This window comes from Pectinophora gossypiella, chromosome 4 (genome assembly GCF_024362695.1).
Source record: "Pectinophora gossypiella chromosome 4, ilPecGoss1.1, whole genome shotgun sequence".
NCBI classification, from domain to species: domain Eukaryota; kingdom Metazoa; phylum Arthropoda; class Insecta; order Lepidoptera; family Gelechiidae; genus Pectinophora; species Pectinophora gossypiella.
In genome coordinates, this window is record NC_065407.1 from 2164775 (window position 1) to 2177254 (window position 12480).

A 12480-nucleotide genomic window follows, 5' to 3' on the forward strand; every position below is an offset into this window, starting at 1 on the left:
GTTGATAGATGACGATTGACGGACGCACGCATTTTTGGGAAATCTTATTTAGTTTGTGATTTTCCTACTGTTTTGTGCAGATATAAGGAAAAACGGTTATTTTGTTAGTGCTCCAGCAATCCTTCAATGAACCATCATAGATTATTTCACACAGATCAGTAGCTCAATAGTGACGAACTATTAACATTGTCCGTTGTTTTTCTTTGTTTTGCATTTGAATCATCGACTTGGATCAAGATGCCTATATTGTTCAGTGTGGTGGCTCGAGGCACAGTTGTGTTGGCTAAATATGCAACATGTGCCGGGAATTTCACGGAAGTTACGGAGCAGATACTATCGAAGATTCCACCTCATGACGATAGATTGACCTATTCTCACGGGAATTATCTGTTCCATTATATTGCGGAAAATAAATTGGTTTATTTCTGCATCACTGATGACGTGAGTAATCATATCTTACAATCCACTTGCAACTGTGATGGGAGTTTTTAGTAGGAAAACTTATCGTTATTATTAATGTTCCAGAAATTTCAACGATCGCGTGCTTTCCTTTTCCTCAATGAAATCAAGAGGAGGTTTACGACCGCGTTTGAGGACACAGCCCAAACTGCTATTCCTTATGCTATGAACAGTGAATTTGCAAGAGTGCTTGCTGCCGAGATGAAGCACTACAGCGAGTCTCGAGACCTTGATACTATTTCAAGAGTGCATGGAGAGCTTGATGAGTTGAAAAACATCATGGTTAAGAATATTGGTAAGTAAATACTGTTTTATACCTTTGGGACAAGTGTTAGATTACAGTGTGTCTCACTGATTGATTAGGTATGTTTTTACTGAGATCATGTAGTATAAGTTTAACCTTTCAAATACAGGTAAGTATATAAATAACTCTAAAAAAAAAAAAAAAAAAAAATATATTATGTTCTATATTTTTCTGGTTTCGATAACAGATTGTAGTAAACACTGTTGGTTTCAATACCCTGCCCTTATCTTTGTTTGTTTTGTTGTTGAAGCCACCTTTATATGTGTCATTGACCAATTGTGAACTGTTTTGATTTACATACAAATGAAGGTGTTGTCAATATGCAACAGTGAGGCTAAGGCCACATTGTAGCAATTCGTCTGAAAAAGCAATATTGCTATTTGACATTTATCAACATTGCACATATAAAAATAAATGTGCAAATATCAATATTGCTTTTTAGAGGTTTTGCTTCGATGTGGCCTTTTTCTGGGGGTTGCTCCCAGATCTACTCTCTTCTTATCACGTGGGTTGTGAGGTGGAATACCAGCCTCATCATACCCTGGTGTCAGGGTTATTATTGAGCCGCCAAAGGCTCCTGACATGGCTCATGAAATGATTACTCACTTACATCAGTAAGTAGTAGCCGGGACCAACGGCTTAAAGTGCCTTCCGAAGCACGGCCCAGGGGCCTGTTTCATAAAACTTACAATTGTAAATTACAACAATAATTTGGTGTTCATTACATAGCTTATATGAAACTGCAAAATATTCGTGATCACGCACTCCGCAATGTACATCAAATTGTTATTGTAATTTACAATTGTAAGTTTTATTAATAAGGCCCCAGGTCTAATTATTTTTCTAAATACATTTGCACTACAACAAGCATTGTTTTTAAAATTACTATTGTCCTTGATAATGTCTACTGATAACATAAATGAGTGTAAACCTTATATCTTGTTCACATAAAGACTAATACTCAAGGAGACCTTGGTAAAAAGAAATTGATTCTAGATCAATGCTAGTAATAATGAATGTTCTAATACTGTGAATTCTTATTAACTGTGAATCATTGGTAGGTAATAACAACATTATACCTAGCTGTGGAAACTAACATACAATACAAGATTACAACAAAAACAATGCTTTGCTATTTTTCAAAAGATAAAAAAGATTGATATAAGGCAAAATTCACATCACTAATTTAAGAGCCACACTCTTGTTATAGTAGCATTCTCCATGCTATTTTTTAGGAAAATATAGGGCAGTGGTTTCCCTCTTGCCTTCCGTCCCGCAGTACTTTCTCTGACGCGTGTGGGATGGCGCCCAGGGTAGTCTATTTCAAAGCCGTACTAGGAGTCCTGTCCTCTGCCTCTGAATAATACTGACAAGTATGAGGCAACCAAATTACTGAAATTGTATCACTTCCTTTAAGAAAGTCTAGACCCTGTGTGGAGGTTTTTATTGCAGCTACTTTTCCTCGGCTATAAAGGTTGTGAGAAACTGCAGTTGTTTCAGGAATTAGATGTTAGACAAAAAATATATTTATGCCCACAGAATAAAGATATTTTGAGTTTGTTATGCTTAAATGTTGGTGGTTCTTAACTGCTCAAAGGTATGGTAGCTTGGATTCCTGGCTTTATGTTATGTTTGTGCAAATTAATTTCAAAACAAGTCTCAGAATTCTAATGTGTAGTGGACTTTTGAATAGAATACTGTTACTTGTTATTATGATTTAATGTCAGGGGCCTTTGGCGGCGCAATAGTAACCCTGACACCAGGGTTAATGAGGTTGGTACTCCACATCACAACCCATACAATAGAAGAAGATGATTTAATATATTTTTTTTAATTTCAGATGCTATGACTGTGCGGGGTGAGAAATTGGACTTGCTTGTTGACAAAGCTGATAATTTAGCTACAAGTGTAAGTATTTCTTAGGAAAATTATAGCTAATAAAGTGCTATTCTTAATCAATTTTAACATGGTACTAGGGGGTCTTTTTAAATATATCACAGTTGAGGCCAAACTGCTTACCTCGGTGGGAAATAGGCGTGAGTTTATGTATGTATGTACATATTTACTCAGTATCATGAGCTGATTCATCCCCCTCAGTATTCAGTACGGTGTCACTAACACACTATTATAGTAGTACACTCTACACTCGCTCTCACTCTGTGTACACGAGTGTGTGCGCCTGCGTTTTGCGCAAACGTCTGCGCCTGACCACTTCCAGCATCATCACACTATACTCATGTAGATCTTGTCTATTATTCTAATAAAACCATCATCTCCTTCCAGTCAGTGTCATACCGCACGTCAGCGAGGACGCTCCAGCGGTCACTGTTTTGGAAGAACATCAAAATGTACGTAATCCTAGTGCTGATAGCCGCGCTGGCTGTCTACCTCATCGGAGCGATGGGTTGCGGAGGCCTCGCGTGGAAGAATTGCGTCGGTTAACTGTTAGTATACGTAATATTTATAAACACCGTCAAACTTTGAAACACTGATTCTTATTACTACAAGATTAGAGCCTGTTTCCCCACTTCCTTATAAGTGTTTGATCGGATAGACTATACATAACTTATCTGGCAGATCAGTGGGGTTTATTCATCCAAAAAAACAATATTACTATTTGATATTTGATGACGTGACTTTTAAATGCGCAAATGTAAAATTGGAATATTGCTTTTTAAGATGAATTACAACAATTTGGCTTCTTTAGAACCCGAGTACTGCTATCACATGTATATGTATATCTCAAACAGACATTTCAATGCAGTATTTGAAGTAAATAAACTTTTAGTTATTTCAACATTGGAATTTTAGATATTTTTATTTTTGGTTTTACTTGAACTACATCTGAGTACACCGCATCACGTTTTCCTATGCTTCTGTCCTCGTCTGTCACTCATGATGAGATAATGCGACCGCACGCGATGGAATCGACGAGGCGGTAGGAGTGCGGGCGCAACCAGCGGGCCTAGCACCGTAAGCACGCGACTCTTTATCGTCTGTCTCTCTCTGTGCAGTACTGTGAGAGAGTGACGGGTGACGTATGTCGAGGCGAGAAAGAGTCGCGCGTTTACGGTGCTAAGCCCGCAGCTCTTAATTTCGCTCTAGCAAGGTTCTGATTGAAAGGAAAGGATAGAGGCATAGCAAAGTGCGATTCGGTGCGAGCAAGATTAGTTCAACCCTAACTCTTAAATCCCAAAGTCCAACTTCTGGGTAGGCATAATTTCAGCTTTCCACAAACAGACCTGACTAAGTTTGAATATGGAGACTCAGGCCCTTATATTAGGCAGACGAATGATTCAATTAAAATGACAACAAGTTTGATTTAAATGCATAACTTGATAAATACTAAATTGATGAAAAATATAATTTGACAACCCTGAAATAACTTCAATGACTATAATTAATAAAAAAGAAAGGACTTTCAGTAGTTTTATGTGCATGTGAACCACAGACCATGTAAAGAAAGTATTCACTGCTGCTACTGGAGATAATGGTTCCCTGTTATGAGCCAAACATGTTTGTTACAAAAAAATATAGTTAGTTCACATTATGACGTGTTCAGAACACAGTGATACTGAAATACACATATGAAACAAGGTTTGATGATGTCCAGGTGAAGAAGTATTTTATTCATGAAAATTCCACACAGCTCATTAGTAGAGTTGAATGTAAAGTATTTGTAACTGATATTACGGTTTTTGACTGCGAAAATAATTCTTAGTGTAAGTCGCCTAAGGGTCAAGCCACATTGAATTTGTAAGCACTTCATCGCATTTTCCAATATTTCTATCCTTTTCTGTTGCTCAGAATCGTAATTTGCTAGAGCGAGAGAGAGCGATCGCACGCTGCAATTTGGACGACCGTGCTTACGCGCGCGAAAGCGTGCTATTAGATGTGGTGTGGTGTGGTATGTGTGTGCTGACAGAGTCAGCCAGAATCCCATCTGATGTGGTTCGACCCTAATATTTAATTTTATTTCACACGTCGCAAATACTGGATATCATGACTAGAAATATTATTATTATTTTTTATAACTTAAAATTAATTAATTTTGGATATTCTAATATATTTTGAATAATGTAAACTTCTTGAGTGTATGTATATAATTCAAGTTTGTTATTATTGAATTCATATTCTTGTAAATTGAATATTTTAGTTGTAATGATGATTCATTTAATGCAAATAAAGAATATTGAATATTAACATTTACCATTACGAACAAAGAGTTAAAATATTGCATAAAATATTATTCTTTAATTAAAACACATAATGACGGGTTCTTACCGCGTTTAAATCAGGGATATGAGACTCCCGATATTTCGACACTGTTTCAAGTGCCATGATCACGGGATGACCCTGTCTGTCTGTTTGTGTCTGTCTGTTTACTCATTCCGTGATCATGGCACTTGAAACAGTGTCGAAATATCGGGAGTCTCATATCCCTGATTTAAACGCAGTAAGAATCCGTTTGTGTTTTAATTATGATAATAACCGCGTAAACCTAAAACAATGTATATTATTATTTGTTAACTTGTATGAAACACTTGCTCTTAAAATATATTTGCCGTAATATTAATGAATGGATTTATCAAATAAGCATTTTTGTATTTTGTCCACAATTAATGCCCCTTTCTTTAAACACATTGGCATTGTTACAACGCCATTTATACACGGTGTTAGTGACATCGTAACCATCGTAACTTAGAGGGACCATTCAGACAATGAGTCTGATATCTACTGAAACTCCGACGCAAAATTTAGAATTGAAAAAGCATATATATATATTAGTGATGATTTTATTGCACACAAATAAAACAAACAAATAATTATAAAACATTTGGCAACAGAAAAAAAGAAAAGCATTACTGTATGTTACGACAATCTTGCACAAAAGATAAAGTTATAAATAACACATATATATATATATATATTTTATTCCGACGGAAAATTCCACTTGATATTAACTCAGAATCATGAGCTGAATCCTCCCCCTCAATATTCGGGACGGTGTTACTAACACCCTGTATATTGAATGTTATAAAAGTATTGCAATGCAATGTTTCACCTATGCCAAATACTAGATATTTGTACTGTACATAAATATGTTCATATCAGTATGCTGAATTGTTATTTAATGGTTGACTAATAATGTTATTAAATGCAAGTGGTTATAATGTAACAATGCACTTAATGGTTAATATTACAGTTTATTATTGTACACGGCTCTGTGTCACGCCCACGGAAAAGACGAAAAAGGATGGAAAGGCCCTAAGGGCTCAAACTGGATGACAGTGGCAGCGGCGCGGCGGCGATAGCGGCACGGGGAGCGGCGTGGCGGCCGCTGTTCCGTTCTCGATGCCAGCGCCCAGATCGCGCGGTGTTGCGGCGGTAGAGGGATGTGTCTCAAATGACCGCGATGTCGAAACGACGACAACACATTTTCGATTGTAGTTCTTTTGTTTCGTACGATTTCGCACCGCTCATACCCCGCTCCCCGCGCCGCTGCCATCGAGAACACCTCAATATATATCTTAGCATTTAAACGCGCCGCTCCCCGCACCGCCGCCGCCGCCGCGCCGCTGCCGCTGTCATCCAGTTTGAGGCCTAACGCGCATTTTGTATGAGAACCGCTGTCGCCGGTTTAACCCCGCTCTCTTTTAAACAGATAACTACGACAGCTCTACTGCTTGTCAAATTCCATAGCCACTGTAACGGTAATGTATATTTTATGTGATATGCTGCAATTTGATCATTACTTTTCGTAAGAACTATTTGTACATACTTGTATGGCAGCGTTTCGCGCTCACTTGACCCATCCAACCTCTTTCTTCTTTCTATTCTGTGGTCACGCCTTAGACTATTCTTTTTTTGTATTGTGTCGTTATATTTAAATAGAGATTCATTTTTATATATTTCTTGTTTTTTCATATAAAAAAATGCTATCAACACGTAGAATTAATTTTATGTTTGTTATTCTGAAATTTAAGATTATATTCCGGGCTAGCATTGGATTGTGTTTTATTAAAAAGACTATAAAGTATTGTGATATCGAGTGTATGTAAGGTATGTAGGTAAGTATAATGTCATTGTTCATTACGTAAAGAAATATGTTATATAAACTTGTATAGGTAAATAATTAAAAGAAGTTTCATTTGTATTCCCAATCGATCGTTGCCCTTATTCCATTTCGACGTCTTCGAACTGTCGGGTCGTTTTCGTGGCGCTATCAATCAGGAATAATTTCTTCCGGTCGGACGTACAATGTCAATGGCACGGTTTGGCACGGGAGGGTAGCGTAGTGGAGTGTGCCGGCGGGAGTGCGGGGTTGGAGGGCGCGGCGCGGGGCGGGGGCTGCGGACTGCCCCCGCGCGGCGCCGCGCGGCAATCGCGCGCCGACCTCCGCCGCGAGAGGGCGCCGTTGTCGCCCGCGCCTCCTCCACCACGTGTTCACGTCTGTGTGAGTGACTCCTTGTTCCGTGTCAATACGCGTTCGCCGGTGCGATGCGTGTCTAGCATAGGAATCGTCCGATTGTCTGTCGTGTGTAAATAAGTATGTTTGCTCCTGGCCGCTATTGTCGCTCCCGAGGGATAGCCGATTAATATCGGAGGATGTGGTAAATGTTTACGCTTAACGCCTGCGTGGTTTATCTTTGATCTGTTGTTTTTTTATTTATGTTCATATAAAGCTTAAGTATAGATATTTATTGTACATTAGAATGGCATAGGGGTGTTTTTAATTCTTCTCTCATGTGGGTTGAGAGGTCAGTGACCGTCCCCACCAATCCTGGTGTGGTGCTGGTGATGATTTAGGTGTACGTGGCATATACCTAGTCGCCATACAGTTACCTAATGCATTTTGCGACCATTATTTATCCGGCTCGAAGGACCATTAGTTTGTTACAACGACACAGACCGATGACCGAAGTTGGCTTTGACCAAAACGAGGGTTAAGATAGATTGCGATACATATTCATCACTTGTTGCCTTTACAGTAGCGGGTTCCTATTTGATTTATTAAGCCAACTGTTTTGGTTGGTACCTACAACGTGATGAAGTTATAAATGAGCCTGTGAGGAAGCTTCTACGTTAGACTCATTCATGCGAACAGGACTATAGATATAACGCCGGTTTAAAACCATTTAAACCAATCCGTTTAAAACGAAAAAAAAAACCGTTTAAAATTTCGGCTTAAAACGGCTGGTGTTGATGCCTATATTTTTCTTAATTATAACTACATTTTCTTGATTTGACCGAGGTAGGGATATAACGGAGTACCTATAAACTGTGCATTAAAGCATTTTTGAATGTGTAATAAGTATACTGTTATTGATGATAATTTACTTAGCGTGTATAGTTCTATAGGTACTTTCTATTGATATTCTATAAACTAATAATACGAAACATGACGTCAAGAGACCAAAAATTGCGCATAATGATGTTTAAAACACAGTTTTATTGTTGTATATATGTTGTATACAGTTTAAAGCGATTTATTTGCGGTTTAAAACGTTTTAAATCGGTTGTTTTACATCTATTATAAACAGGACACGATCGCGGTAGAGCAAAGGCAAATTAAATTATAAAGTTCAGTTGTAGTGCTTTTCATTTAATGGAGGCGCGGTGATTCTGTACCGTACAATTATAATGTCCGGTTCACATGTGAGTGTGCGTGCGCCGGTTAAGCCGCAGGAAGCCTGTCGATTTTTGGGAAGGTTAGCCCACAAATTGTTTACAGGTCGTTGTTCTTTTTTACGTCGACGCGCTCTTTTTGTGTGCTACACTCGCTGGCCACACAAGACAAATTACTATTGTTTCGGAGTAAGCGCCTTTTGTTGCGTCACCATCGGGGACATCTGTTCTCGCTGCTCTAGAGATTAGAAAAAATACCGGGAATAGAACGCACATTAGTCATCCACGCGTGTGTTACTTGACAATAACGGCCATGAACAGACGTCAAAACTTAAATTTACAGCGTAGAATAAGGAATAATACTACGTATAGAACGGCAACTCTCCGCTCCCCACCAGCGTCCGACCTAGGTTTACCTCACCCCCCTTCGGGCGTCAGACGTCGTACACACAGATGCGCGTACGATAACGTCTATGTGTAGTGTCTGTGTAAAATGAGGGTTTTTTGTATAAAGTTTCCGGGGTGTGCTTACAGTTCCAAGATGGGCTAACCACCGGGACGATGACTCCGAAAGTGCGGAAACGGTTTTAATAGTCTTCCGGTGGCCTTCGGTGACTTTTGTGAGATGAAATAGTGTCAAAGATGGATGACAGCTCGCCGGATTTGTCGCTGAAGCTGCGACGAGGGTCCAGCGACTCCCGGGAGTCGTTCTATATGGACTTCGCCCAGGGGATCGATTCGGACATTGAGGAGGTGACGACGATAGAGAGGGTGATCCCTGAGCACCCTGGAGGGCGCACTGAGGGCGATGCTGACACGCTCGCCACGCCATCCGGGCTTGAGGAGAACAAGGACTTCGGACAATGGTGAGTTATTTCGACGTCTTTCATAATCATAAATTCCTTCTTTAGGTAATTATCAAGAATACGTTATTTAGTGGTCATACTTTACATACACATTGTAATATGGCCACCAAGATACGCGGGTATTATCTTGGTGGCCATATTACAATGTGTATGTAAAGTATGACCACTAAATAATTGCTCCTAAATCCATTACTAATTATATGCTCGTGAGATATATTTTTTGTTTTTTATGCGTTTTTTGTTAGGCTTTTTTTGCTTTTAGGTATTAACAAAGTTAAACCTACTGTGTATCCAAACTTTCTTGCACATCGTTCAGAATATCTATCTAGAAGAGATTGTCTAAGGTCGATCACCAGCTGGAAAACTCGTAAATTCAAGCTGAGATTACATGTTTGAAAAATGGCTCCTCTCATCACTTTTTTAACGAAATATTAATCTAGAGTGCCGGGGACGGTCCAAGGTGGGACACATTTATCAGGATTTAAAAATTTATAAGTTCAACCTGTATTCCAACGGCGCGGATTGCGAATACAAATTACATTTTTCATTGCTTGCAATAATAATTTATTGCGTCGGTTTATGAGTAAAAAGACTCAGATCCAAATCAAAACGTGTTTCCGTCTTGTGGAGCTATTACATATTCCTGAGACGTACAGGGTAAGGAACCCTTTAATGCACGAGCTTTATTGAAACTTGCAAGCCATTTTAATTAGGTTTTAACATACCTGTGAAGTGTTTAGCATGCCCGGTTAGAAAGCACAATACGAGAATAATAAATTAATTGTCTGAATTGCAATATTTTTACTACTGAATGCGACTTGTTTGGTTTGAATCTCAGATATAATCTCATAATGTGGCATCGCCTCCAAGAATCTTATAATATATTTATTAACATTTTGATAGCACAAACTTTTTACTCTGTACCTATATCGAATAGGTAAGTATGTATGTAGTAATTAATTAGAAAAATAAAAAAAATCTTTAGTTCTGTCTGTTCGTTCCTTTGGAAATACATATTTTTATTTACACGGACCTATTAGGTATTCCATAAATAATTGATATCGCGTGGTTTCCAGGAATAAAATTATGCCCGGCAGTTTCTTGTCATTTCTTCTCCTCAGCCATAACACCTTGCGAAATGATGTAAATTCAAAAGGGTTACATTGACCTACAACAAGTTTATCCATGATAATTACGTTGAATAAATGATTCTGATTTCTGGTAATGGCGTTAGGCTCTAAAGAACCCCATAAACATAAAGGCGCCTGCATAAAATTATACCGCAAAAATTATGCAAACTCGAACAATGATAGATATAGCGCAGGCAATGAGGAAGTTTGCTTAAATCCAATTATACCCCGTTCGAGTTTTCAACGCCCCTGGATATTAATTTATTCCGGACATAAATTATTCGTAGTCATTTCATTTAACCTATACCTATTTTACGATAACCGATAATATAGTGGCAATAATACATTAACGAAGCATGGAAACCTATATTGTTATTTTTGCATCACGCCTGTAACCGGCAGATATATAGGTACACCTACTCCTCGCCAGCTATGTTTAAGTCTCATGTATCAATAGAGGGCGAACCTATTGGCTATTAACCGGGCACAAATCCTGTTAACCACGTGATATAAATTATCTGTAATCCAAACATGAATTCAAACTTAAAATCCAAGGAATTGGAACCTATTAAACTAAGATGTAATCACGCGTTTTCCGAACAGAAAACGTTTCTTTTTCTTTATTAATTAAAAGTTATGTTATGTTTAGAAGCAACGGGCTTTTATAATATCGCACACGTGCATAAAATGTACCTACCTACCCTACGAAATGTGGCGTGATCGGCGTTCGCGCACAAAGAGATCGGAATCAGGACGACAAAATGTGTGTCAGAGGCGACCGACACCCGTCAGACTAGTTGTACCATGGGCTTTCTCCCCATAGCCGACGTCCCCGCGTATGGCTACTTGTATATATAGGTAGTTATGGCTATGTCTTGCCGCAAACCGGGAGATTCGATACCTGAGAATAAACACGAGAACGGTAACTCTCCGCCCCGCGTCAATTCGTATCAGGCCCGCACCGCCGATCTCGCCCTTTACTTTGTCTTAAAAGGCCGGAAGACGCTAAGGAGTAAGGGAGATAGCGCGAAGACTGTTTGTCTCGCTCGCACTTCCGCGTTAGGCGGCACACGGTAAGAATGAGATGTTTGTATGGAATGACCGGAACCTGAGGGTCGGTCGACTTAATGTCTTGGTTTACGTCGCCTGATCCTATTATGTAAGTAATGGCCCCGATTCCTGCAGACACCGCCTAATTTTATTTTAAGTTATATCCGTCATTTTCATATCCGTCGAAAAGGAAAGGGACGGATGATTCACAGCTCTTAATTTTAGGAAGAATGAGTAAATGAATGAATAACCCGGGCGAATCAAAAGGTACGTCGCTGGTATGCAATCCGTTTGACGTGCTGTCTACTTAACTGTGTCGGGTTATTGACGGATGTAAAATTTTTAGACGGTTGGTTTAGATTTGTGCTTAAAATTGACGTGTGTTCCATAAATTTTATGCTTGTCGATTACCCGTCCCTTTCCTTTTCGGCGGATAAGAAAATGACAGGTATAACTTAAAATAAAATTAGATGGTATTTACAGGAATTAGCACCAATGTGTCCATTATAAATAACTTATTACCATCTCCCTAGTATTATTCCGTTTTTCACAGGGTCCGTTTACCTAACCTGTACATTTGACGGAACCGGTTTTTTACAGAAGCGACTGCTTGTCTGACCTTCCAACCCGCGAAGGGAACACCAGCCCATTTATGATCCAAACATGAATTCGAAAACAAATTCGACAATCATTGGTTTAGGCTTGTGATGGATTCGAACCTGCGACCTCAAAATGAGAGGCAAGCGTTCTAGCAACTGGGCTACCACGGCTCTCCGTCATAAATAACTGAATGCCGTAATATCGACTGATGATACATCACTGTGCTAATAAACGTCACAACAGTAGCTTACGTACTTTGTTTGACAGATCTAATTCTTACCGCGCATTGAGACTATTGTAAAATGTTATCTTTATTGAAATATAATAACTACCTAAACTGTACTGAACAAGTCGTTCTGTTTAATAGTAATATTGAGGTCTTGTGGAGGCTTGGCCAAGAGGTCACCATTGTTCCTGTAGTTTGTGTTCTTAATCTACCTAC

General features: G+C 39.0%; 2 protein-coding genes across 4 annotated transcripts in view; both read left to right on the top strand.

Moving 5' to 3' along the window:
- On the top strand, positions 1–5129 carry LOC126366333 (vesicle-associated membrane protein 7). Its single transcript, XM_050009448.1, has 4 exons — positions 1–441; positions 526–754; positions 2604–2671; positions 3047–5129. The coding sequence occupies exons 1-4, from the start codon at positions 238–240 to the stop codon at positions 3203–3205; spliced, it is 660 nt and encodes a 219-aa protein (XP_049865405.1). The 5' UTR covers positions 1–237; the 3' UTR covers positions 3206–5129.
- A 2034-nt stretch (positions 5130–7163) lies between these two features.
- The window catches only part of LOC126366220 (proton channel OtopLc-like), a 136704-nt gene continuing 131387 nt past the window's right edge, over positions 7164–12480 (top strand). Inside the window, exons 1-2 of one of the 3 annotated variants that reach the window (XM_050009249.1) lie at positions 7164–7220; positions 8927–9258. In XM_050009249.1, coding sequence (XP_049865206.1) covers positions 9035–9258 — 224 coding nt within the window. In that variant the 5' untranslated portion in view covers positions 7164–7220; positions 8927–9034. Of the gene's footprint in view, positions 7314–8906; positions 9259–12480 lie in introns of all 3 variants that reach the window. The other 2 variants (XM_050009251.1, XM_050009250.1) reach the window with 2 other exon arrangements.